This window comes from Rissa tridactyla, chromosome 1 (genome assembly GCF_028500815.1).
Source record: "Rissa tridactyla isolate bRisTri1 chromosome 1, bRisTri1.patW.cur.20221130, whole genome shotgun sequence".
Lineage (NCBI taxonomy): Eukaryota > Metazoa > Chordata > Aves > Charadriiformes > Laridae > Rissa > Rissa tridactyla.
Genome location: NC_071466.1, coordinates 180,193,762 through 180,219,947, shown reverse-complemented (window position 1 = coordinate 180,219,947; position 26,186 = coordinate 180,193,762). Strand labels below are relative to the sequence as shown.

The window sequence follows — 26,186 nt, the reverse complement described above, 5'->3', positions numbered from 1 at the left end:
GCCAAACAATGTCTGCAGCCCCGGGCACCTCCCAGGCAGGGCAGGGCTGTGGGGAGCTGGAGACTGGCCCATCATCACTGGGGCAGGGGCTGGTGGCCCCGGGGAATGGGCTGGTGGCCCTGGGGGACTTGCTGCTGCCACCTGTCTGGATGTGCTCAGCAAAGACCAAATGCAACATCCATTACTGGCCTGGGCAGAGTTACAATCGCAGCCCCTTAGATTTTAAGGCTTCCGTTGTAAGACTCCGTAAGTATTACTAAAGTGAGACGGTCTGCCTGTAGGTATCTCTGAAATACTGACCGTGCCTTCCAGTATGAAATACTCCCTCTCTCTGGAGCGTGTTTTCATGACCCTCTATTTGCAGTCACATTGTGTTACACACTTGGCATCCAGGCTGTCAACCTCTAGCAAAGGGGACTCTGCTGCCTGCTGCCTCTTTTTGCAGACAAGACTGAACCGTACGAAGTCACCATGTATTTCAGGCCAATCTTGCCTTGTTTCCCCTTTGTCCATATCACTCCTGAAGAACAGAGTGACCATGAGCTAACTTGTTTGTCTAGAAAATGTCATTTGTTTGGTCGTAAACCAAGACAAACAATCCTCTATAAAGCCCTATCACCCATTTAACAGCAGCAGGGTATTTTTGTTTCTCTACTGTGCAGCAGACTTAACGCCCTGGTACCTTTCCATTATTTCTAAAACATGTATATATTCCTCAAACATGAGCTTGCCGTCAGAGTCAGAGATCTGTTATTTCTGATGGAGGATTTTAAGGGTGGTGGGACATGTGCCTGCAGCTGGTTGGTCCCTGCACCAACATTTTCTCTACAAATTCCAGCGCAGAGCGTGAACGCATCCTAGAAATAGGTGGAAAGTCAGGGAGCGCGTGCAGGGGCCAGCCCTCTCTTTGTTCTGATACATCTCATCCTGCTCAACATTAACACCATTTGATGGGAGCAAGCTCTGATCTATTTGTCTGTCCTGGCCTTATTCTCTCCTCAGTCTTTTCCAGCTTTGCCAGCTTCTGTAGGTCTTCCTTACTGTTCCTGGCAGACATCAAGTTGACTGGCACGGTAGGTCCAACCTTTGCCAGAAGTGCTTCTTGACAGTTCAATACAGTCAAGATGACTGTGTTTCTCAAAGTGCCTTTATTCATGCAATAATTCGACATTGTTTATACCGGTGAACATGAATCATAAATTGTTGGGTTTGCTAAAATAGTCCATTTACCATGCTAAGGCAAATAGCTTACCGAGAAAAGTGCCTAAGAGAGCACATAATCCCAAAAGATAATTTAATACAAATCAGAGCCCCCAGATGTTTGCAAAAGTGAGATAACAGACTAAATGAGGAGAGGAATTCTTTCCGGTAACTGATTCCAGCACTAGCTCCTTTACAAACAACGAACAGAATATTATAGCTAACCTGGAGCTGGCCCACTGTGTGAAATGCTATTTGTGTATTGCAGATTACATTGTGGGACTTCAGAGCTGTCATTCTTCATCTAACATGCGGCTACATGTCTAATAGGCACCCCTGTGGGACTTAACTGAAGCTGTTATCTACCTAATGGCTACTGTGTGGCCACCCTTAGCCTCCATCGAAGAATGAATACAGTTGCTGGGCCAGGGAATACTGGCAGAATGAGTGGGAGAAGCAGCAAAATCATTGCTCATGAGATGCATAATGTCCTGGTGGAAAGCAGCAGTGGGCATCCTAGCTAGCGGCCAGGCTGAGAAGATGACAGAAGATGAGCAGAGCTGGATGATGAGAAGCTGGGAAGGCTTCTTCAGGCTTAGCAGTGCCGGGATGAAACAGAATCATAGAATGGTTTATGTTGGAAGGGACCTTAAAGATCATCTATTTCCAACCCCCCTGCCATGGGCAGGGACACCTCCCACTAGACCAGGCTGCTCTCCTGGTATTGAACACTACCAGGGATGGGGCATCCACAACCTCTCTGGGCAACCTGTTCCAGTGCCTCACCACCCTCATAGTGAAAAATAACATACTGATGTCTGGGTTGGGGAGGGTGAGCACTTTGCTGCAACACCTTAAACCCTGGCGGAAGCTGTGCAAAAGATGAGAGTGAGGAGGTGTGGTGGGACTGGACCCTCAGTGAAGATTTGTAGTGAGCACTTGAACTCATCTCTGATTTCTGGCTTAAATTCCCTTACAGAGAGAAGCACAGTTCCTCAAGCTTATGTACTGTGAGAACTAGATGATAGGCCAGACTTTCCCCACAGCAGATGAAAACCCTTCCTATACATGCACAGCTGTTGGATATTGAATTGAAAAATGTGGCTTCAGCTAAAAGAAGAAATAGGGAATAGGGAAGAAAGAGGGAATGCTGGAATCTTTTTTGCTCTGATGATGTAGGGAAGGGAAAACTATGCATTTCCATCATTGTCACAGGCCAATAGAATCCTCTTCCCCAGGGAGACCCAGCAGTCTGGAGCTCTGATGACTGAAAAGCTAAAGGATGCTGCCAGAAGCTGTGTGTTGCCTACTAAGGGCCATCCAGAAAATGGGACTGCTAGGCTAAGGTTCTGTTCATTTCAATATAATTTTGCTTTGTTGAGGTTCTCATTTTGTTGGCCAAACCTGATCATAGCAACTGGATTTGCCTGAGGACTTGTTGCGGAGTGGCAAGGGTGAGGTTGCACCAGAACGCCTTACTCCAAAACTGTGATCCAACCTTACTACTCAGCCACTGTCAGACACTGGTGTCACCTCATCTCATGGTGTGAAGAAGTGCCTCCATAGGTGCCTGGGAAATCTGTGCTTGGCTTTTCTGCATACCTGAAATTCCCATAATATGAGTTTAAATAGCTCTTCCTTAGGCTAAGTGCCCTCTGCTTCGTAAACTGATGGGTATATATATGCTTTTGTCTAGTGTCTTTGAAGGATTTGAAAGGTTGGCACTGCTCAGACCATATCTAATGCACACCAACAGGAGAAAATTCCCAGACTGAAACAAAGCTGGAAGAAGCAGAAGTGGGGAGGGCAGTTGATTTTTTTATCAAAACCTACCCAGATGAGATAGCAGAGTCCTGCTGTATGCAATAACCTACTGGAAGGTCTCCTCATGTGAGCTGTTGGCCAGAGGAGAAGGAGCAGGCAGGTCCGTTCATTCCCTTCCCAGCCTCAGGGGGTCCCTGAAGACTCCCAGGAGCCACTGGGCTACCAGTTACCCTGGGAGAGATGCTGGTCTGTTGTCTGAAGTGCAACCTTCTGAGCAAGAGAGTGGGTGGACTTGCTGTCCATATAGTCCACACCACTTGCTGGCTGTTGCAGCCCCCATAATTTTCTGCATCTCCCCCTCTCTCTGTTCTTCCCAGCCCCTGAGCTATCCGGTCTCTCCCTCGTCTAGGAAGACCATCTACTTGGATCCTCACTTGTAGGGAATGCTGGCATCATTGCATTCACGTAGATGTGAGTAAGAGCTAAAAACAAAGAGCTGTGGCTGCTTTCAGGGCCTGCTTTGAGACTTCTTACAGGAACCGCAGCTGAAAGGCCAGGTTGCTACCAGGAGGTTTAGAGAGGTGGCTTGGCCATCCCTGGAGCAGCAGGAGCCACCTAATGCTGGCTCAGGTTTGGGTTAATGGAGAATGTGTGTGGTACGTCTGGGCAGCATGGGAACAGGGGAGGGGAGAAGGAAGCAGAGACAATTTTTGCTAGTAGTCCCCGGCCGTTTGGTTGTCTCCCTGGCATGACTGCAGCCTTTGTACTTCCAGCTGAAGCTCTGCAAGAGTGGAGCCCTAAGCTCAGTTGCCCCTGCAACTCCATCATCCCTTGAGAGAGTGCCACAGCCCTGTCGTCATTAGGGAGGCCACCTGGGAAGGGCATTTTACAATAAACAGCCACGAGGTATGCCACATACATGCTCCAAGGAGCAGAGACCAAGGCTCAGACATCCCATGCCCAGCTCATCCACAGTTTTGCCTCTTCTGTTTTTCTTAATGAAGTTAAACATTTAATCCTTTTATTTTTGCACTCTGTAGTGGCATAGCTTCAGCAGGAGCAGGGCTATTGCCCCACACAAGCAAGGAGCCTGATTTTTCAAGTGTTCCTCCAGGCATTGAGAGATGGTGGACTGAATCTCTCCAGATTGAGGAGGGAATTGAACCCACACCTCCCCTTCTAGCCACTTGAGTAGAAAATAAAACTGTTGGTGGGTCTTACAAGGATGTCATGGACCTTAACCTGAAGGGGCGGCCAAAGGTAGCAGTGTTCAGAGTGGAACCAAAGTGGACAGAGCCACCTCTGCTCTTCTGATAACCTCAGTGTTTCCTCTAGGTGAGCCTACACAGCTCGCTGCTGTGTGTGCTGGCTGGTTTGCATTCACTCCTCAGGCTCTCAGCTCTCCCTATAAATGTTTTCCCCATAGGGTCACAGATTTCAAGCCAGTGACCAACTGGCTTAAAGCACATCACTATAATGCCTCCTATTTACTTGCCCAAATCCTATGTTGGATCTTGCTCAGGACTTGTCTGAGCATAGTGTCTGCCCTTCTGCACTTTCAGCAAATCTGTGTGAGAACCACTTTCAAGAGAAGACAAGAAGACCAGTCAAACCCAGGGGAAGCACAGTCAAAGTTTTCTCTCACTTTTCTCATTAGAAAATTCTACTATGGCTGTTTCTCTACTATCCAGGTTTTCCCATAAGTGCTGCATCTCAAACACCTCTGGAGCAGCATCAGAAGTAACATTTTTTCCATCACTGAAGGTCCTTTGTTGTGAAGTTGTCCCAGAATCTGTTAAAGGCGGTGCAGCGTCAGCGTTTGACACTGTACTATGACTATGGAAGCTTGGTAAACTCCATCGCTGAAGGTTTCTCTCAGGATCTGCTATGAAACCGGCTATGTGACTACCATGGGGTTCATGTTTGGGCTCCCCTATCACAGTAGGAAGTGACTGATGCACTTCAGAACCTGGGATGTATGTAGTCATTTCTGGGGGGAAAAAAGGATGGTCCAGAAGAGACACATTTGCCTCAGTTAGGCTCCTTTGGAGCTTTTCTTCTGGCATGCTCGCGGTGAGCTCTCTTTGCAGGTCTGGTTTGCCCAGCCCATCAGGTGCTTTCTCCTCAGCTTCAGAGATGATGACCTCAGGAACTGGTTTGTTTGTCTCGGATAAGGTGTCACTATCACTGAGTTGTGCCTCATTCCTTGAGGTTTCAGTTATGGGTCCTAGATCTCTGCTACTATGAAGTCTGTTACTTCTGTCAACTCCTTCATGTTTCTTCTTGAAGCTCGAGGTAGAGTGTCTCCCTCTTGTGTGCATTTCCTGCAACCGTCTGATGTGCCCCTTTTCGTCTGCTGGGAAAAACACGGAATTCTCACTTGTCTGTCGACTGTAGCGCCGGTGAGCTGGGGACGAAGGGCCCTCATGGACGCTGAGAAATCTCTTGACTCTTCTCAGCACTGAACCTTGTCTTCGGTGTTTCTCCTCTTCCCAGGGCCACTCTTCCCCATAGAGGAATTCGGTATCAGCCAGCCTGCCAAATAAAGCCAGGTAGTAGGTGTCACTTACACATAGGAAGCATGTGGTCTGTAAGCATGTACATCCTGCTGTCTCAGCAGGAAGACACAGGAACCAAGGCCCTAGTGTGTCCTCAAGGAAGGGCATGGAAGGAGCGAAAAAGGGATGAGGGTGCCAGGAAATAGGGCCTATGCCTTTGGACCAGCCAGATCACACAGAAAGCTCTCCACATCCAGAGGTGTCTCTTCTTCTGAGAACCAGGCTGGGAGAGCATCCAGGCAGGCATCTGGCACCATTTCATACTTGGGCTTCAGCCCTCTGTGGCAGCTCTGCATGGCTAGGCTTGTGCTTAGGGTGAGAGAAAGGGGAGGAAGAAACCCTGCTCGGTGCAGTAAATAGTTTTTCAGGAGAATCCTTCAGGCAGAAATAGCAACAGGAAAAAGCTACTCCTGGAAGCAGAGTGCAACGCTTTCAATAAATGTTGGAATTACTCAGATGGTCAAATCTCACTTACCTCTGGGGCACAACAGTGTGTCTGAAATTGCCACCTGTACCTGACACTCTTCTCCTGCCCAGCCTTGGTGGTTTCTGAGAACAACTATTGCTGTGTCTGCCAGGCAATTCAGTACACATTACTGACTCAGTGCACCCCAGAAGACAAGCCAAACTGGCCCCATTGCCTGTCCTAAGGGTAAGGATGGCGAAGGGGCTGGGGCCAAATCTGAGGCAAGGAGCACAGAAGGCAACGCTAACCCAGAGGGACTGAGGAACTTCATCCATCATTTGTGAAGATCATGGAATAATTTGGGTTAGAAGGGACCTTTAAAGGTCATCTAATCCAACTCCCCCGCAATGATCAGGGGCATCTTCAACTATATCAGGTTGCTCAGAGCCCCATCCAGACTGACCTTGAATGTTTCCAGGGATGGGGCATCTACCACCTCTCTGGGCAACCTGTTTCAGATGTTGGTTTGAGGGGGCTGGAGAAGACTTTATATTTGAGCTCAAGTTTTATATATTTGCTTTGGACTTGGATGAATCTTTAGACCTTGTTCTTGAAGTCTGCATAAGAGCTACCCATTTTTTTAGAGAGATGAACAGAGAAACAGTTCAGAGGAGAAAATAATTAACAAAAAAGTCAACACATCAGAGCTGTTTGGATTTCACAGTGGCTAACATGGAGCTATTTTTCATTCACTCCCCCCTTCATTTTTTGTGTGAAGTGCTTCTTATTAAAAAATTGTTTGCAGACAATAATGTTTCTTCTTTGCCACGTTTCTCCCCTAGCAATTGCAGCAAAATAAATTATATTCTTTGAGTTTTTCTTCTTTACTTTTTTACTTTCTTTTTTACTTTTGTTTTGACCATTTTATAGTTTTTCCAGTTTTCAGATAAAGACATCTACTTGCTCTGGTATTTGTTCAGGCATGGTGTTATTTACACTTACTGACCTATTCTACATTACAGCATGTCACAAGCGTTTAAACTCAAGAGCTTCTAAGCTAACTGGCCTATCACTGATTTATCATAGAGATCCTGACAACGCAGGGTGATCCTATATCCTCCATATGTTTCTTTATAATGATGGTCCTTGCATTGATCTCTGCAAATAACTCCGCTTCTTTATCCCTTCACAAAATCTGACCGCTCCAGCTTCCATCTCTAGTTTATTACCCAATGAAAAGTCCTACAATATTTAAGATTATTCCTTGTTTATCTTCACAAAAATCTGGACTGATTTTAGCCATCATCTGCTAACAAAACAACAAAGGAATAGCTATTTTGCTAATGGGGGGGATGTATGAAGAAGCTGTAGGAAATAAAAAATTATTAAGAAAAGTCAGTCACTGCCTTCAGGTGCCATCCCGTGCTCAGAGACTATCAACAAACCCTCCCTGCAAACATACTCTATTTATTAATTACACAATTCAAGCAATGGGGGCACAATTCGTATGAGCACACGGACCACTGGAGACATCATTCCACCAACACCAGCCTGTCCACTCCCTCCCAGTAGCATCACTTCTCATCTCCATCTTCCCCGCTCACAGGATTGTCCCAGCCTGCAGCCCTGTGCTGACTGTCCCTCAGTCAACCTGGGCTGTAGGGCTGGTGATCTGTCTGATGGCATTAGTGCCACTCACCCCATTTCAATAGTCGATCCAAGGAACGAAGGAATACAGTAATCAGCAGCTGCTTTTGTGTAGGGCGGCCGGGCAGAGGAATCGTTCCAGTAAATATCTTTCTCCATCCTTGGTAAGTTCATGTGCATCTCGTCCACCGCCAGAAGCGAGACCTTCAATTTTTTTTGACATAAATCTTGTCACTTTCCACATAGTACAGTATATGAAATAATCTGCTTTGTACTCCCTGGGTCAACATTTCTTTCAGAAACCCTTTAAAGTCAGGTGTGTATGCTGGCCTGGGCACTGGGAAGAGACTCAGTATTATCAAATATACCCCATACACCAAATATTATACAAATATACCCCATATACCCTCCTATGCTCATGAAAGCATAAGATTTATTGTAACTTGAGTCTTCTATGCTGCAAAGCTATTTGCATCAGATTGAAGTCCTTTCCTCATGCATGATGTAGTTAAATGGGCATGTGATCCTCCATGTGCTATGGGAAACCAGTGTAGAGTATTAGTTGTACTCCTTAAAATGTCCAGAGGTCGAGAAGCTTTCCGATAGGCTTCATCCATATTTTAAAACTTTCAGAACCAACTATGTGACCATCCTGTTCTAGAGCCTTCCAATATCTTATACAAACATTTTATACAAATTGTTCTGCGGCACCATAGCATGAGTAGCCTAAAGTTGTGTTAAGCCAGAGAGCATCTTTGGCAGCGCGAAGGTCTTTCCCACTTCTGCGCATACCTGCATTGCTTGCTTTGCCGAATGTGCTGGTTTGTTTGCCCTGCCCATGCTCCCTCTAACACCTGGGCTCTGCTTTGCAGGCTCAGTGGTTCCCAGCAGACATGGGCACCGACACCAGCTCAACCCCGTGCTTGGCTCTACCTGCAAGGGGAGCAGCGGGTGCCATGGGACCTTTTCATGTCTTTGGGCTCCTTCATGGCATGACAGACAGGGGCTGTTTGGGAATTGGGTGTAACTGCAATAAATCTGTACCCTGGCCACCTCACAGCTCCTGCCACTGAGGACGCTGGCTCCTCTGCTGACCACAGATGCTGCCGTGGGTGGCAGCATCGCCACATGAATCATGGTATGTGCCCTGCTTACTAGTTCAGGGCTCTGCTTAGTATTTTTTATATCTTTACTGCATTTTTTTTTTTTAAGGAAGATTCATATACAGTATTGTAATCTCTAGACATTCAGATTAGCAAAATGTGTTCTCATCTCTGTGGGAATAGATGGCTTTTGGATTGTGCAGGATTGACCTACATTATGTGTTTTTCCGGGCATAAAGTGAGCTTATAGTTTGAGGTCAGCTGTTTGCATGTTTAGTCAGGCATCAAGAAATGCCAAATACCTACATCAGGACGCATTAGCTTATAAAAACAAAATCTGGGGATCACAGCCATATATACTCCTTCAGGGAAAGAATTTGTTTTGACAACACTTGTTGCCCTTAATTTGTACCGCGATATAAGAAATAAGGTTAAATGTAATGATAACCTAAGGTACGGTAAAGCTGCAAGAAGAAATAACAACAGCAACCTGTAAATTTCTATCGATGCACCAGTTAGTTTCAAAATCATCATCATCTTCTCCAAATGGATTAATAAGTTGTTCAGCGACCTGAAAGGAAAATGAGACAGTGAATAGAAGTTGGCATACCATGTCAGGACCGCTGCCGCAGAGAAAATAGGATCTGATTTTTCTCTCTCTCCCTGCCTGTCAGTTGCAATCATAGCATAAGCTCCGGTATGATGGTTTTGCCAGCCTAGCGAAGGAACAGCTTGCTTTCCCTATAGATTCATACCTCGGTGCCTCATTGGTGCTGTCAATCATGATTGTCGGCACTGGCCTACTGGGAATCAAGACATGTCTGGGCCACGGTAATTGTCACACAAGATAGTCATTACCTTCCCTTACTGTTGTCTTGGGCTGATTTAAATGAATGGTTTAGCAGCTAGAGGCTCTGTTATTGCATTATGGTCTATGATACTCCACCAGCCCATTAGGTCAGTATTCCCGAGCCCCACAGCTGGAATCTGCCAGAGGCAGTACAGCTCATCTCTCCCGCTCAGCCTTCAGCCCCTGCTTCTTTATCGGGGGTGATGCTGGTGGCATCCCTCTGAAGCTTTTCAGGAAAAGCATCCCACCAAAAGGCTTGATTCAAGTGGGTGCCATGCATCATGCTAGGCAAAGCCAAGAGACAGGGCTTGAGTTTGTTTAGTTCAGGATGATGTTTTGGGTTTCTGCACATGAAGTGATTAAAACTGGAGGGGAGAAGCTCATCCCATGGACGAGACAACCAAGCAGTGAGCTCAGGCACTTTTGTGGTGAGGTGCCTTAGTCTGGGAACTAGGCTGGGAAAGGAAACCTCTCTGGCTGCCCACAGTCTTATCCAGTCCTGCCCTCACAGAGGAATAAAAAAATAAAAAAACAACCAGAGACTGACCACCCATCCCCATAATCACCAAAGGACATTGTGGGGAGAAAGCTCATAGATGCTGAGGGAGAAAAAGAAGATGAAATAGGAAAAATTTTAAAAGTAAAAAGTTTTAGGCAATTCAGACTGATTCTCTTTTTCTCAGTTCCTTGGTACACTGAGATTAAATATCCTCTCCCCTTCAGGTTTTTCTCTTTCTGTTTGTCTTTTTAAGCCCTAGCTTTGAAGCCAATCACGTTCTTGCTGACCCTCCCAGGCCTTCCTGGTAGTCAGCAGGGCTGTGCACAGAAGCAGTGGCCAGGTCCCCGGTTTAACGTGGATATGGATGAAACGACTGTATGATTAAACAGCCCTGCTCACGAACCTTGCTATGGATGGCTCTCAGCACCTAAATAACTTATGATAGTAAGGCAGTCACTCCCTGGCTATGTATTCCTGTGTGCCTCTAGGTTGTACCACTGGGTGAGCACTTGCTGACTCTCCTAGGCCACCATTTCCCAGGCCATCAGAATGACCGCTGAACTGCTGAGCAGACTAACATGACAAAAACACCCGTAAGGCAGGGGACACCGCTGCTTATACTCCTTGGTGTGCCCCGTGTCATTAAATTTGGGGTACAGCTATGGATGTGCTGCAACAGGAATGAGCCAGAACGCGGACTACATTGTGTCTCTCCAGGGAAGACACTGGATCATCTCGGTGTAAACCAGGGAATCACTGCCCAAAAATCCATTGCAAAACCTGTCACATGAGCTAAAGAAAGTGAGCAGGGATGGGACAGAGGGAACAACAGCGGTGGCCTTCTTCTTGGCTGACCTGGTCCTGGCATGTGAGACGTGACTTTATTCTCCAAAAAGGAATGTAGTGCTGGACAACTAAGCCCTGTATTTGGACAGTCCATCTATCCCTGTAATGAAAATGGTGACTTGGAAGTGTTTCATGTGATGGGAAACTTTGCCCCTGTATTGTAGGTATAACAAACCAGGCCCGAGGCCAAGGAATGAGCTCAGTTTAGCCATAATTTCTGAGGAATTGCCAAGTTACTGGAAGTCAATAGCCTTTCTGCAGCCTGGCAGCCAAAGCCCAAGGCACTCAGCAGGAAACCGGCTGTAACCTTCAAGACAGAAATATCCCGACTTGGGGGCACTGCAGGTTTGGACAAGCCTCCGGTCTGAGGGAGCACTGCTGATATTAAATTTGCTTTTTAAAACTGCTTCTCCTCCCTTTCATTTCCTTATGTGGAAGATTTTTCAGTTACAATGGCATCTCCTACCTGCCATAGCCAGGAGTTGGCTGGAAGCCCTTGAGCCTAACTGGAAGAGATGCTACTGACAGCCTTGGATGCTGATGAAGGGGAAACCATTCCCGCCTCAGGAGCACTAGCAGGGCAGTCAAGGGGAACAGCTTACAGTTTTGTAACCTGCTTGTAAAACCCTGGAAGACATTGCCTAGAGATAAAGCTCCCCATTTCTGCAGGAGAAGAACACTCCCCCTGCCCTGACAGCCTCCTCTCCTCTCTCTCCTGCTTCCCCTCCAGGCTGGTCCCTATGCGGCAAACCCCTTTTCCCTCCCAATTTTCTAGGACACAGGACTAGAGGAGCTTGCCCTGCAGGCACTTTACTGTCCCTGCGATCTGCCAGCTCTGTGTGCTGCCTTCTTTACCATTCGGAGCTGGCTGTGGGAAGGGGGCTCTAAAACTGGCCAATTTTGTGCAATTTATACCCTAACAGAAAAGTTAGCTCTAAGTTTCCAGCCATGATTGATAATCCCAAAAGGAAATCTTTAATGCACATAGACCCTAATGTACTAATTTGCTTTTTATTTGAAACTTTTTCCCAGTTAGTCTACCTTGATATTCACTGCAGATTAAAGAACTGCTGTGAGGTATGTGGCTTAATTACTCAACTATCAGATTGATGGTGATACGCTAACTGACCAGCCATCAATGGGATGATGGGTAGCATCCAATTCCTTCTATACTCTTCTTTTTAATGAACGTTTTTATGTGGTGGGGTTGTAGCCAATATTGACTGTCACTGTTTGATAGCCCTCTGGAACTAGAGACCTTTAATTGCCTGCATCTGATTAAGTTAACAGCAGATACTAAAGGCTGGCTTTGATCATAAGAAGAAAATATGATTCAGACCCTTTCAGCCCATGCCAGGTCTGCAGCAACATTTCCCCGTCGCATAGCACAGTGGGAGAAAGTGTTTGGGTTTGTTTTTTTAATCTGTCATTTTATAGTCCAAGTTCTGGGGCCTGGTTTTGCTGGAGTAATACTTCCCTGGGGAGTTGTGGCTGCACTGGTCCTACTAAAATGGACTCTTTGAGGTTCCTGACTGTTTCTTACTGTAAGATCTGGCAAGAATTAAAAACATATCGGATGATGTTTCTTTATGACCACAGAACACTTTGGGCCCAATTCATCTCTGCTGTAACTCCATTAATCTTTGGTGATTTTACAGTGTGCCACAAATCTGACACCTTGACTTCATCTCTGACACCTTCACCAGCTTCCCCCATGACCTTTCCAGAAAGCTAGTTTACCTTGAGCCATCCTGCGTAGAAGAAGAACTGTAATAGTGTGAAGATTGGAATGTAAAGATCTAAGTCATGTCCCTGGTACCCTTGGTCAGTATCCAAAAACTGGCGCCCTATCAGGCAGGCAAAGAAAAAAGTATAGACTGCGAGAGTGACAACCTGCAAAGAACAAAACTTCATTGAAATCATGCAATCATACAATCCTATGCATAAGGCCAGAAACACCCAAAGGCCTCGGACTGCCTTTCGCTATATAATTTACAAATCTGTAGGGACGTATTACAGATAGAGAGGCCATTGCAATAGTTATAGCAAGGAAGAAGACCCAGGAAACATAAAAAAAATTTCAGTGCTTCCCTCCCCTCTCCCAAATTACGCAAGGCCTTGAAAACATCTCTGCATTAAATATGACTTAAATAGTTAGTCAGGTGTCCATAGTCCCATGAGGGTCAACAAGTGCTCAACAGCTCAGAGACTCTGGTTGAGTCTATGGATGTTTTGCACCAAACTCCCCTTTTCTGGAAATTGCATTTCAAATTTTGTAAAGGATAATGTCTCGGTACCTGGGTATAGACCAGTGGAATTCCAACCCAGTCATAACCAAACAAAAGACTACACCAAGACCGGTACTTATTCATCTCCTACAAGGGAAAAAAAAAAAGAAAAAACAACCCCCAACAACCTAAAATCACATAAGATTCAATTCTAAATTATAAACATTTTGTTACAAATCATTTTTGCTCATGTAAAAAAACAGGGAGATAAGAAAGTGTAGTATAGATAAATTGATGTCATAATTATAACCAGCACCCCATTGTCAGGTTTGAATATTCACTTAGTTTATGGAGTTGGAATGCTTAGTATAGTACATATTTCTTCATAAATTATCTTTTGTTTTTATCTTATCTACAGCCTAGTGATACATGAAAGAGAATATATTACATCATAAAAAGATGTTTGACCACTTAATGAAATATTCAGGGAAATTATCTTCCCTGAAACTGATATTAAAATCTCAAAAATGCCAAATTATTCTAATTTTTTTCCCTGCAGCAATGGAACAACTATGAATTTACTGTGATGTTACATTAATTTTTTACTCATCAATTTGTTGCTTCAGTTAATACCTTCTTGGTCATATAAATACCATTTATATACAGCGACCTGCTGCTGTGTGTGTTTGAGTGTACACCAGTACACAGAGAAAAGTGGTACAAATCTTGGAGTAAGATCGTTTAGATGAGACCCGAGAGTCGTGCATACTAAATCAAATTATATAAGTGAAAAGCTACCTCAAAGTAATTTCAGATTAGTTTTCTGTAGATTTACTACTTCTACTTACATTCATCAGCGTCTGCAGATCCACACTGTCTCGAATTCTTCCCTCTTTTCGTGCCCTTGATGCCAAGTTTCCAAACCAGACAAATGGAACCCAGTATTTAAGGTGGGGAGACTTAAGGTCATCAAAAATTTTTCTTTCGTATCTTGTCATAAAACCTATTTATGTAAAAACAAGACTTCATTTATTCTGTGCAGCCAGTTAAACAGATTTTATAAGTTTTGAATATGTTTGAATCTGTTTATGTGATATTTGCATAAAACTATGCAAAACACTATTTATAATTCTAACTAGTAGCCACCTCCTCTTTTTTTTGAGCTTTTTGGCCAGGATAGATCTTGGTTGAAACAACTTCTTTTTGCAATAACTACCTATTCAAAATCTCTCTTGATCAATATACATAATAACTTGCTATTACTGTGTCCTCATATCTGACTGCTGACATATTGTAGATACATAGAATACTAAGAAAGATGCAAATTACTCTCCAGTTTTATACTCTGCTTTCAGAAAAATAAGGAACTGGATACATCAGTCAAGGAACTATCACTTTTCAGCAATAATGGCTTTCAGCAGCATCTCAACATATGTTATAAGGGCAGTTACGTGACCCTCTGATTCTGATAATTTTTTGTTAAATCTGCAAAGCAGTGAGCAAGCAACAAGAGGATACAAGTGCATGCATGAAACAGAGCTCAACAGAGAGCATGCCTTCTGCCAGCAAAATACTTCCCTGCCAGATTGTGTTTCGTGTTTTCTTTGGGGTTACGGAGGCGTGCGGAGATGGAAAAGGAATCATGCACAGAAATCCCGCTGCTAGCGGGACACAGGGCCAGATGACGTGCTGTGGGGCAGCAGGCTGAAGCCGCTCTCTGCCTGGCAATTTGCCTTTGCTGGGGCACCGGGAAGGTATTAGGTTTCCTGCAGAGTTCCCCTGGCCTTGCGAAGCCCTGCTTCCCCCTGCTGCAAGCGAGTCCAAGGTCAGATAGCAGGGGAGCCAGGGCTGTGTGGGACAAAACCTGCACCAGAGCAGCTCGCTGCCTGGGACGGGCACGGGAGCAGCCGGTTTCTGGAGCAACAGCTCTACCCCCTTGGGTAAGAAAGCTCTGCTCTGCTGTCCTTCTTCCACCCCACCTTTGAGAAAACAACTTCAGAAAATTCATGAGGGGGAACTTCACATTTTCCTTTGTCCAAATCCTGGATTTTCTGGGGTTGGAGCAATCTTAAGGTTTGGGGGATCTCAGTTTTTCCTCAGGTGTGTGTGTGTCACCTACCAGGGCAGGTATAAGGCTTCTTTTGTTGTGTTGACTTTAGCTCCAAAATGGGACAAAACTAGTAGCATGGCAGCTCCAAAATTAGTGGCTCAGACAATTAATTACAAGTTTGAGTGCTGAAAATTCAATAAGGGAATTGAGAAGAGACAGGATTTTCTTTCTAGTCTCCAACTAGTAAATAAGAATTGTCCCGTTGTTACTAACATTGCTAATGATATATGAAGCGGCCAAAATATAAATATACACAAACTCAGTTGTATTTCATATAAAAATGTGAACAAGATAACAGGAGATTTGTTAAACAAGGTGACCTTCTTAAATATTCTGTTATTGAGGAAAATGCCATTGTTGTACAGTTGCAATAAGTCAACACAGGAGGTATGAAATACTGCAACTATGGAGAAGAAATACAGGGCAGGACAGAAAATTCTATGGAAGATGGAAAGTTCAGCAGCGAGACACAGTACTCCTGCAGTATCCTGGAATTTGAGAACAGAATAAGATACAGCTTTTAAAAGATCCCTGGGCAGTTAGCAGCCAGCTCTCATAACCAACTGAACAGAAATAATCAGGCAACCAGATAAATTGACCTGCTAGTCATGACTTCTAAAAGTCAGTCTTTCAGGGTGCCTTTGATTTTTGGCTGGCTGGGCTGCTCATTACAGGGCAGGAAATGATGTTTCTATAAGGCTGAAACAGACAGACCAAATATCAGAAAATTGACAGTCTGGAGTAAACACTGGATGCAAGTCACTTGAGAGGCTCGGGGAAGTCGTCACCTGGAAGGACACAGCCTGAGGGGGTCATGAAGAACAGCAAAGCTACAAGGATCATTGCAGCTCTCCACTGAAACTGGGTACCTTTTTGTTCAGAAAAGCTCAACAAAGCCTTGTTCTTCTAACAATAACATTCATATTGTCATTATTTTTAAAGGTAAGATGTTTGTATTAATTAAATATTCTCTTTGATGGATATTAATAATGCCTAGTATCCTTATCATAGAAAATTTGAAACAATTCTGGATCGCCCTTACTGCTGGTGAAGGTTATAGCAATACAAACAATATGCAGTTCTGAACCACTTGCTCTCATTGCAGCAGTAAAGAAACACTTTATATTCCATCAAATACAGGGGAGGATATCAAACCTCATTTATTAAAATTAAATGGTTTCTAAATACGGTCATACTATTTTTATTCAGGAATACTCAAAGAATTAAGTGAGGAACTCTCTGGACAAGAGCACTGTTTTTGACAAGCCCTGGAAGACTGGAGCAGCTCCAGAAAACTGGCAATATTTGGCAAATACTGTGCCAAGATCTTGAAAAGGGTGATCTAAGGAATGACAGGGCACTGAATCCTTGTGAAAGCATGAAAAGCTTGACGTGGATGCAATCAATAAAGAATCAAAGGACACTAGTGTGAACAGTGGCAGTCAAAGTGGTCTTACGGGAAAATTACAGATGAGAACACAAGCCCAGCTGAAAAAAGTCATTCGTGCTCTCCCTCAAGTGATTGGAAGAGTATTCAGTTCTCCCATCAAAACTGAATGGTTTGAGACAAGACTGGCTCAGGGGACCCATGCCAAATGCTCTGAAGGCGAGTGGTTAGATAAGAAGGAACTGAAAAGAGGTCATCTCCCACATCTCCAGAGTGCACTAACAATGGTCAAGTAGATAAAAGTTTCACTTTCTGCTTCTGTGTTATGTGGGAAAGAATTAATTTAGGTACTTCACTCCAGTAGAGGATTTGAGACTGCAAACTTCAGCTGTCCATCGGCATTGATGTAGTTGGGCTCACACCTCATGTTTCTCTTCAGCATTTCCTGTCAGCTGTTCTGGGTTGCTCTCTGCCCAGCTGCTGACTCATTACTCATGTTTTTTAAGACTCGTGTTCTTGAGCATCCAGTGTCCCTCTTGCAGCTTGTAGTCAATGGGATTGGTATGCTCAGGACTGCTGCTATGCATCTGACGCTTACAGCATACGTGCCGCAGTGCTCAACATCATAATGTCATGAATCTACATGTATCTACAGCCTACAGCTCCATAAAGAATGCTAAAAAATGAAAAAGACTTTGGAAAAGAGTTAGGAGGCAGATCCAGCAGTGAAGACCATACCTTGTAGGGAGAGACTACAGAACGAGAAGCTCCTAAGTTTATTCAAGCCTTTATGCACAGGTAGCTATTGAGAGAAAAATGGTGTTTTCATCTAACTAGAAAAAGAACAACTCAACCCCATTACAAATCCAGTGACTAGAAGATGATTCTGTGCAAGTTCAGACTGAGAATAAAATTTCACTTTTCACCAATGAGTTCACCATTGTGAATGTCAGTTCACCTAGGATGTGGTGTAGTCTCTCCAGTATACCCAGCTGTATTTTAAATCAGGGCTGGTTATGTTCCTAGAAGATTTAATAGCTCAGTCAGAAATTGCAACATGATAAGGGATGTTGTGAGGAAGCTTTTTGCCTTGTGTTATGGATGAGTCAGACTAGATTATCATGATCCTGTTCTCGGATTTAAAATCTATGAATTTAAGCAGTTCATTTGCTGAGAAGAGAAATGTGTAGCAATAGTTACGCTGTGGCAGTTCCCAGTTTGATAATGAAATGCAAAATCTGCACAAGTTGTTTCAATGACGACCGTGCTGCAAGTATCAGATTCTGCCACTCACGTTCATATTAAGTGCTGCACTCCCATGCAGTCTGATACGTAATGCCATAGGGAGCTAGGGAGGGGATAATTGCAGAGTACTGTTTTAATGACTGGATGTTAGTGGGAACAAAATATACCCTCAAGTGCTCAGTACTGCCTCAACAAAAATTCTGTGGCACAATATGCATTAAAACCTACAGAATAAATACTGAAATCCACAGAACTGACTACACTATCAATACTTAGTTATGCAGTTTATAGTAGAATATTTTCCACTGTTAAAAAAACAGCAACCCAAAACAACCAAAACACGTTTTCCAGTCTACAATTTTTGTACAACACTGTGACATTTTGTCTCTTTTGGAACAGATTGTCTTTAGCAATAGGGAGGCAGAGCTGGATTACCCTGCTGGAAATGTTGTAATTTTCCAATGCCTACTAGAAGCAGATTGCTGGGGAGAGTGACAGAAGCTCCCTTGACCTCTCACAGGCTCAGGTAAACAGCTTTGTTGAACAGCACAAGGAAGAGAACTTCAGAATCCAACTGAATCAAACACAAATAATTTTTTCAGTAAGATCAGTGCTTTCTGCCTGGATTTTTTTTTTAATATCCAAAGCTTCTCACACATATTTCAAATGTGTATATGTATATACACACTGCATATTTTAACTTGCTACAACTTTGCTTACTAATCTCTGCCAAAGGAATAATTTTAAGAAATGCAAGAGGTTCAGTAAAAAATGTATGACTTCTCCTATTTGGAACAGATCCCCACTCCTTTGCATTGGTGTCCTACCCCTGACAGCAACCATGCCAGTCAGAAGGCACGGCATCCCACCTTGCCTTCAAATACTCAGCGGACAGTCCTTCATAGACAAGCAAGTCTTACATGACTGAACTCTATTCCCCATCATCACACTCACTGTGTTATCAAAACAAACAGAAAATAAAGACACGCGTAATGCGTAGTATATTTATCCCTGGAAAACTAAGCTTAAGGTGAGGTTTTAAATCTAAAGAAAAAACCCTTGGGGCTGGGGGTTTTAAGTATATCACAACACTAAAAATGTTGTGCATTTTTAGAAGCAATCTACTTAAAATAAATTGAGATAAAGTTGTACTTGTGAAGTGCCTGCAGAGATCTGTCTGATACACGAGACAAAGTTGTATCCTAGAGATGGAGGTAATGCCATATAACAAGTCACCATTCCTACTGCATCATACTACAGTGCAACTACATTATTTGTCACGCTTTGGAGAATGCTGTACCTGCTTCACATGCCTGCGTGTTTGGGGCAGACCTATTGCTTCCATGACATCTGAGAGTAGATCCACATAAGAGCCTCAAACTCATTTGATTTCTATAGTGTCACTAGATGAAGACTTTAAGAGCGTTAAAGATGCACGCTTAAGGGTACGTCATTTAAGCCGCTGACAAAATACGTGGTAGCTTTGACATGGGTTAGTATGAGACACACATGAGGCCAAAGAGGAAGGAAAAAATGAGTCTGGCTCCTTCCCTCCCTGTGCCCCCACCTGTGAGGGAAAGGAAGGACATTTCTGGGGAGAAGGACTCAGAAGTACCTGCTCCTACCACGTGGTCCATGGTGGGGAACCTTTTGTACACGGCTGTGCTCACGGAGCGAAAGATCAGCAGAGATGTCAAATTCACATAACGCATAAGAGTCCTCCTCAGCAAGCGCCCATATTCATCTCTGCCCTGGACACAGCTAGAGATGAGGAACATCAGTCGATCCGGCCATGGTAAGTTCACAAACTGGTTCCACCAGCGATTCACCACCAAAGTAACATAGAAACCTAGGGGTTAGAAGGAAAAAGAAAAAGTCCAGTGCCTATCAGGATTTCTCTTTAGGTTACTTTGATTTAGCTTGCAGAATGTTACTCATATCACTTAGTTGCTACATTTCCCAGAATAAATGCAGTAAGTCACGTCAAAACCCAGGATGCAATCAGTGCTAATTATTTAATAGACATTGCAAATTAGTGGCCCGTTCCAGCTGAGTATCTCATACTCATGAACTTCCAAATTTTCTCTTCTGTAGTGAACCTTGAGCTGATTTAGTGCTTTGAAAGATCAGGCATAATCTATCACTGTTAGTGGGCACTATATATATATACACACACACGCATATATATATATACACAGAAACTTCACTCTTTTGTTGGTATATTAAGAACATGAGCATAAATGTTGATGTGACAAAACCAACTTGAATTTAAGGAGACCTGTTGGAAGCTGATTATTTTATTGTGACCCTCTAACCTCCCATATGCCCCTCAGCTCTGAAATGCTTCCATGCACAGACATTCACCAAATGCCTGAACAGAGACAGTGTTGGAGAATAATTTCACATGTAACCTGTACTTACCGAGCACAAAAGTTACCGGGATTTGTTCAGCATATTTGTCACAGTAAATTGATAATTTTTCAAAGAACCGTTTTTGGCTACCTGTAAGAAAAAATCTGCAGCAAAAATAAAATGTATCTGTCCTTTCATAATATTCTGGCACCAGCTACAAGGTGCAAATACGTATAAATAATCAGGTATGTGCAGCTGGGAGCAACCCTGGCTAATGTCTTCAAGCAAATTCTTAAAGGTAAAGTGCAGAACACTTTTGGCATGTAGTAAAGGAGCTGGAGGAGAAGACAATATTATTCCCTGGTCTTTGCAGTTTTCTCATGACTAATTTGACTGGCACTACTAATTAGGATCAATACACCTGGAGAATTAGCTTGCTGTCTCATACAGACCAATGATGATTGGAAGCCATAAGTCTACAGATAGAGCTTGCTCTCCTTTTTCAGAGGGCTATTCAATAAAAATGCTCAGGTCTGCTTGAATTGCAAAAGGTTACCAGTTTCTAATTGTTCTTATTTGAAAATGCTACATTGCTGCAGCAGGTTTTTTTACTCTTACTCCTACGAAATTTTTTTTCTCCACAAGATTAAAAACACAACAACTGTATTTATTTTGCAGTGTGGAAAATATTCACCAGATGACAGAAAATGAGTGGAGAAGGGCAGCATCTGCCTATGGAAAAAGATATCTAATGAAATACAACAAGCTTTAATACAAACATTCTTTTTTTATTTGTATAGATGAGTATTTCAGTTATTCTTTGATTTCATATAAAAAGAATACATGACAAATATTTGGCAGGTTTTGCTTAGAATTGTGCAATACAACCTGGAGCGCATATAGAAAGCTTTCCATGGTGTATTTACCATGGTCTTTAATTACCTAACATTTCAGTAAAACCAGATTAATTTAAATAAATGTGAGACTGTGGTGTTTCTTTACATATTAATGCTGTAGTTTTCTTTCCAAGTTCACAGGGATAGATTACTGAACATTTTGGAAAATTAGTGATTAATCACAGACAAACTGAAGCTCATTTTCTCCATGCTTCACATAAAAAGCAAACACTGGGGTCTAATTACAGATCAAGGTAAGAGCTGAATCATGATTTTGATACTTCTGTGTAGTGTACTTCATCAATTAAAAGTTTCTCTGTACTAATTGATGCATTGCACCTGTCACACCGGTGTTTAATTCACACCTCGGTGGAAGAAGCAACTCTCCTAGCATGTGACCCCCCCAGGTGCTGGGTGACACACAGGTAACAACTTGTCTGGTTTCCATGCAGTTCTTCTTGGCCCGCTGCAAGCTTAAAAATAAAGTTCGCCATGCCATCCTAGCCTTAAGCAAAACTTTGCTTGTCCTAACTATATAACCTGGCTCCCAAATTATCACCTTTCAGGGTTGTTAAAGAAATTACCACTGAGCAACTGAAGACACAGTTTTGCAAGTAGAATGAAAGGTCTATACTTATCATTTAAAGCAGAGGCACACTTGCCACTGCCAACTCAACATCAGAACAGTAAAAACTATATAATACAGGCTAGCTATGGGTGTTTATTTAGGCTAACTTCAGTAGGATGGTTGCTCAACGCTGGGCTGAAGGTAGAATCAGCTGAATACGATAGGCAGTATTTTATTTATACCCTACTTGCTTTCTCTGACACATTGGAGTAAATGTGGAAAGGAAAGGACATTAGAAAAGGTCCAAGGTAAAGACAATAATTATGTAGTAACCTCCCCTCCCCTCAACCATCATTCATCAGCCTAACACTATGAGGTGTGAAACTTCAGTATAACATTTAATGAGATGTGAATTGGAAAGAGTGTACCTGTATAACACACTTATCGCTGTGTAAAGAGTAGCAAAAACAATAAATTCTCTGTACAGCAATTTGTAGATGCTGCCTTTCCACTTTAGGAGTAATCTGTGAAATCCAAAGAAAGTGGCATTTGCTACTTTGCTGGAATAAGTGACTGTCATCGTCTTGGCAGGCTGTGCCTAGAAACAGTAGAAGAGAAGCAGGAAACCAACAACATTTTAGACAGCATATTCTAACCTGAATGCACCTTTGTACAGACAGATACATACACGTATAAACATAAAATAGTATATGTATGCATAAATACATGCTTTGTGTGCTTCTATATATGTAGAGAGAGGGAGAAATCGAAAAATCTTGCAGTTACAAGCCCCATTGAGACCTGCAGATTGACTGATGCAAGGCCGTATTTGGGCTTTAACTCAAAAGCCACCCAAAAGCAACAGCTAGCACCAACCGTGGCTGCCTGTTTGGGTAGCAGTGGCAGGGACATGTTACACCTCCGAAGCCTTTGCTTATTCCCAGTTTGCTTCAGTCCGATGTGAGCAAAGAAAAAGAAGTAAATTTGCTTGAAATTTTTTTCAAAACTTTGTCAGCGCTCCAGCAACAGAAGCAAAGCTAAATTTCACAAATGCACCTTCCTTCCCAGCCAGTATTATTTTTAGCTGACTTTGGTAATTATACTCATCTAAAACCAAATGAGATTTGGAGACTGCCTCTTTCATTAACGGTTACGACAGCAGCTGAGATCAGATGGGGAACCCTGTTATTTCTCTGCTTGGCAGCTAGACATACTCATCAATACTTCTGCACTGCATGGCCATGCGAAAAAAAGCCACAGGGTTCCTCAGGTAGGCAGCGTGCGACACAGTGTAATTAAAGCAGTACTAAAAGTATACAGGTAAATATTTTATGCTGGGTTTGTTACTTCCTTACCCCGTATAGGGAGACGCTACAAGAACTTTTATGAACTAACAAAAAACTCTGAACTCCAAATGTGGATGAAAGCAGTTTTGTACAGCATGAATGAAAGGGAGTAACTAAGACAAGCACAAAGCCTCAGGGTAGTTATTGCGTACCATAAATATGATGCTTGCCTATATTTTCTTGATGCCAGTGTAGGTCATTTACTCTCAGAAAAAAAACCTGAACCCATAGTTAATAGATGGCTTGATAGTATTTTATGCAACTTGGCTGTGTCTCTGATGCAGAGCATAAAGTAAGCCATTAAAATTCAGCTGTAAAAGTGCCACTTTTTCTTTTAGTCACCAAGGGAATCAGCAGCGAAAAGACACCATAAGCCTTCTATTGCTGACAGACTGTCTCTTCTTTCTTGTCTGCAGAATGGCTGCTCAAGGTTTGCCAGCGTGGGCTCAGAGATATATTTTTTTGGTTATTGTTTTTTTTAAAATACATGGGTTTTACTCTTTAGCATTCAAATGATAGTTTTCCTGTTTCTGAGACTTGGCACAGGCCTTCAAATTTTTTGTTGTCATTGTTGAACTCCAAAAAGTTCAATTCAGAAGCCAAACTGTCTGACTGGCATGCAGAAATGCAGTCCTGTCTGCTAAAAAGCCTACGGACAGGATGCAACGCTTAAGAAAATAGAAACAGAGATTTCCATTCTCCAACAGATACGGAGCTTTATAAACAATAGGAGAAACCTGTGGCTGGGCTATAGGGGAGGAATGGGGTAAAAAAACACCCTTAATGATACACTGAGTTTCCTGGGAACTCTGTAATAGGCTTTAGCCCTTGGCCATTAATGCTAGGGAGTATGTGTGTTCAAGCCTTATCATCAAGAAGTGTCTCTCTCTCTCCCCACTAATAGCCAATTTGCAATGGAAACCTCCAGTGGGACTGCCTGTGTGTGAGGACTTAGATACGGAAAATATATCTGATAACGTGAGGGCTTATGGCCTAGCAGGAACCCGGACCCCCAGTGTAACAGCGCAATGATTAGAAGGTGAAGTTAGACAAATGCAGTCTGAAGTAAAACATAAATTGCTAACTGTGGGAGCAACCGAATATCAGAACAGGGGACTGGATAGACATCCTGTTGTTTAGGATCTTTAAGATGTGAGCATACAGTTTGATGAAAGATGACCTTCAGGAGGAATTCACATAGCTGGGATGTACAGGGTTGGGGCTGAGTGGCTCTGCTGGTCTCCCCTGGTGTCTGGGCATCTGTAAACCTTTCTGCTCAGTCCCTTCTGTCCTGGACAATGGAGGGAACGAGATTGCCTGCAGCGCCCTCGTGGCATCTGCAGCTCTGCAGTGATTAGTGTCAAATCCATGTCTCTCAGTTTCTGCATATGGGGTTCAGGAAGGAGTCATCCTCCCAGGCATCAGTGACTAGAGAGTGCCAGAAACTGGCCTCTAGCTGAGCTGGACAAAATGGGTCCACTACAGAGCTGCAGCAAATCCTGTCTTGCCAAGGACTAGTGGATGGGTTTTGGCCACAATTGCAGAGCTGTAATGATAATAGCATTCAGGATTAAGAATATTTTCCCCCCACCCCCATTAGACTGGGAGAGGAGAGTTTTCTCCACAAAGTGCAATTTGCCTGCTTGATTCAAGCAACTATATTTCACTTAATCAGATTACGGCCATCTCTCTTAGCACTTTACTTGATGCCCTTGGCTCGGAATGAAAACTCTTCGCGTTGGCTTGGGAGGCACTGGACGCCCGCAGCTTTTTCTTTCTGCCTCTGAAATGGGGCAAAGAAAAGCGGGACTCTTACAGCAACTTCAAGCTTCAGTGCCTTGGTTTCCTTTCCCCGCCTTGCCTGTGATGCACTGTATTTTAGTTTCCTGCTAAGCAAATGCTTTGTTGAACATTTATCATTGGGTTCATATAAGGACTTCAGGGTAATATAATATAATGTCCTAAAATATACATTAAGTCAGATTAGGTGATCTAAGATTCCTTTAGACTATATGAAGCTCTGAAAGACAGCTATGTGTTTGTCTGATTAGATTTCACAACATAGCAAACACAGATTTAAATCTGCACTTGTGCTTTTTACAACTGGGAACAACCGCTTGGGTACAGCCCTCCTCCCCCCACCAGTGGGAAGTTTTGGCATAAAGCCTTGCGCTGGGGCTGCTTCTTGCATGGTGGTCCCAAGCCCTTGGTTCATGGGCAGCACGTTGACCGAGGGTGCTTCCAAGATTACTCATTGTCATAGGAAATTAAAAAGCTAAAATTGAGATGGACAGGAAGAGCAAAGCATAACGATGTCCCCCAGCACATTCCTGCCTGAGCGCTCTTTTGGCCCGGGCCGCAGAAGGACAGAGAGTGTTAGATTAGATACCACAGGAGCCGGTGCCATGAAAGACTTTCCTCTTAATCACGTTGCCCTTAATTTCATTAGCAGATATAGGGCTAGGCTTTCTGCTGGTGTGATTTGCCAGTTTTGAGGACATAATACAAGTTATGCCCATTTTACGCCTGCAGAGACTTTGGCTCATATCTGTGACACTGCTTTTCCTTTTGCTCAGTGTTTGCTCCCTCTCAGAAACTTTCTCAAGCACAGGCTGAAACGTGAGTTATATATTACTCCACTTTTGCTGCGATCATGGAAAGCTTTAGGCATAAACACCTAAAAATAAAATGTTTTTTTTTTTCCCCCTAATAATATTGAACCCAACTGTAAATGGGATTTTTGCCTGGCTGAGAATTTCAGGATGCATTAGGATTCAGAGAAAAACCACAGTAAAAAATAACAGCCATCAGTGATTCCTAACTGACCATGAAAAGCACATTACAGAATGTATAAATAAATAGTGCCTCTGTGCAGACCTACCCCTTGTCATTGTATCACCTTATTTCTTGGTTTATGGCATAGTACAGAAAGTGAGCGAGAGAGATTCGAGTTAAGCCAACTATAAAAGCATATTAAGCGCATGCTATATCCACTGACCTGCTATTTTTATTTGGCAATCCAAGGCCAAAGGCAAATCCCGGACCCTTCCTCTTCCTCAGACGTCCCAAATAAAGTCCCCTTCAGGTCTGCAATTGTCACCTTGCTCTTCCCTTAACCTGAAGCAAGGGGTTGCTGCTGCCGAGCCCCAGGAGGAGTGGACGGACAAGAACAGGGGTTAAA

The 26,186-nt window shown here is 43.4% G+C and overlaps 1 protein-coding gene across 3 annotated transcripts; it reads right to left on the bottom strand.

Moving 5' to 3' along the window:
- Window positions 1–55: 55 nt before the first annotated feature.
- On the bottom strand, window positions 56–26,186 carry BEST3 (bestrophin 3). Of its 3 annotated transcripts, XM_054187908.1 has the most exons (10): window positions 26,004–26,186; window positions 22,088–22,257; window positions 20,265–20,359; window positions 19,459–19,692; window positions 13,950–14,104; window positions 13,171–13,248; window positions 12,614–12,766; window positions 9,169–9,249; window positions 7,628–7,779; window positions 56–5,499 (listed from the first exon to the last, which is right to left on the bottom strand). In XM_054187908.1, exons 2-10 carry the CDS (start codon window positions 22,237–22,239, stop codon window positions 4,593–4,595), a joined length of 2,007 nt encoding a protein of 668 aa, XP_054043883.1. In that variant the 5' UTR covers window positions 22,240–22,257; window positions 26,004–26,186; the 3' UTR covers window positions 56–4,592. The 3 variants fall into 3 exon arrangements, with proteins under 3 accessions (XP_054043883.1, XP_054043884.1, XP_054043886.1); XM_054187909.1 differs by lacking the exon at window positions 26,004–26,186 and having other exon boundaries at window positions 20,265–20,345; window positions 22,088–22,205; XM_054187911.1 differs by lacking the exons at window positions 20,265–20,359; window positions 22,088–22,257 and having other exon boundaries at window positions 26,004–26,185.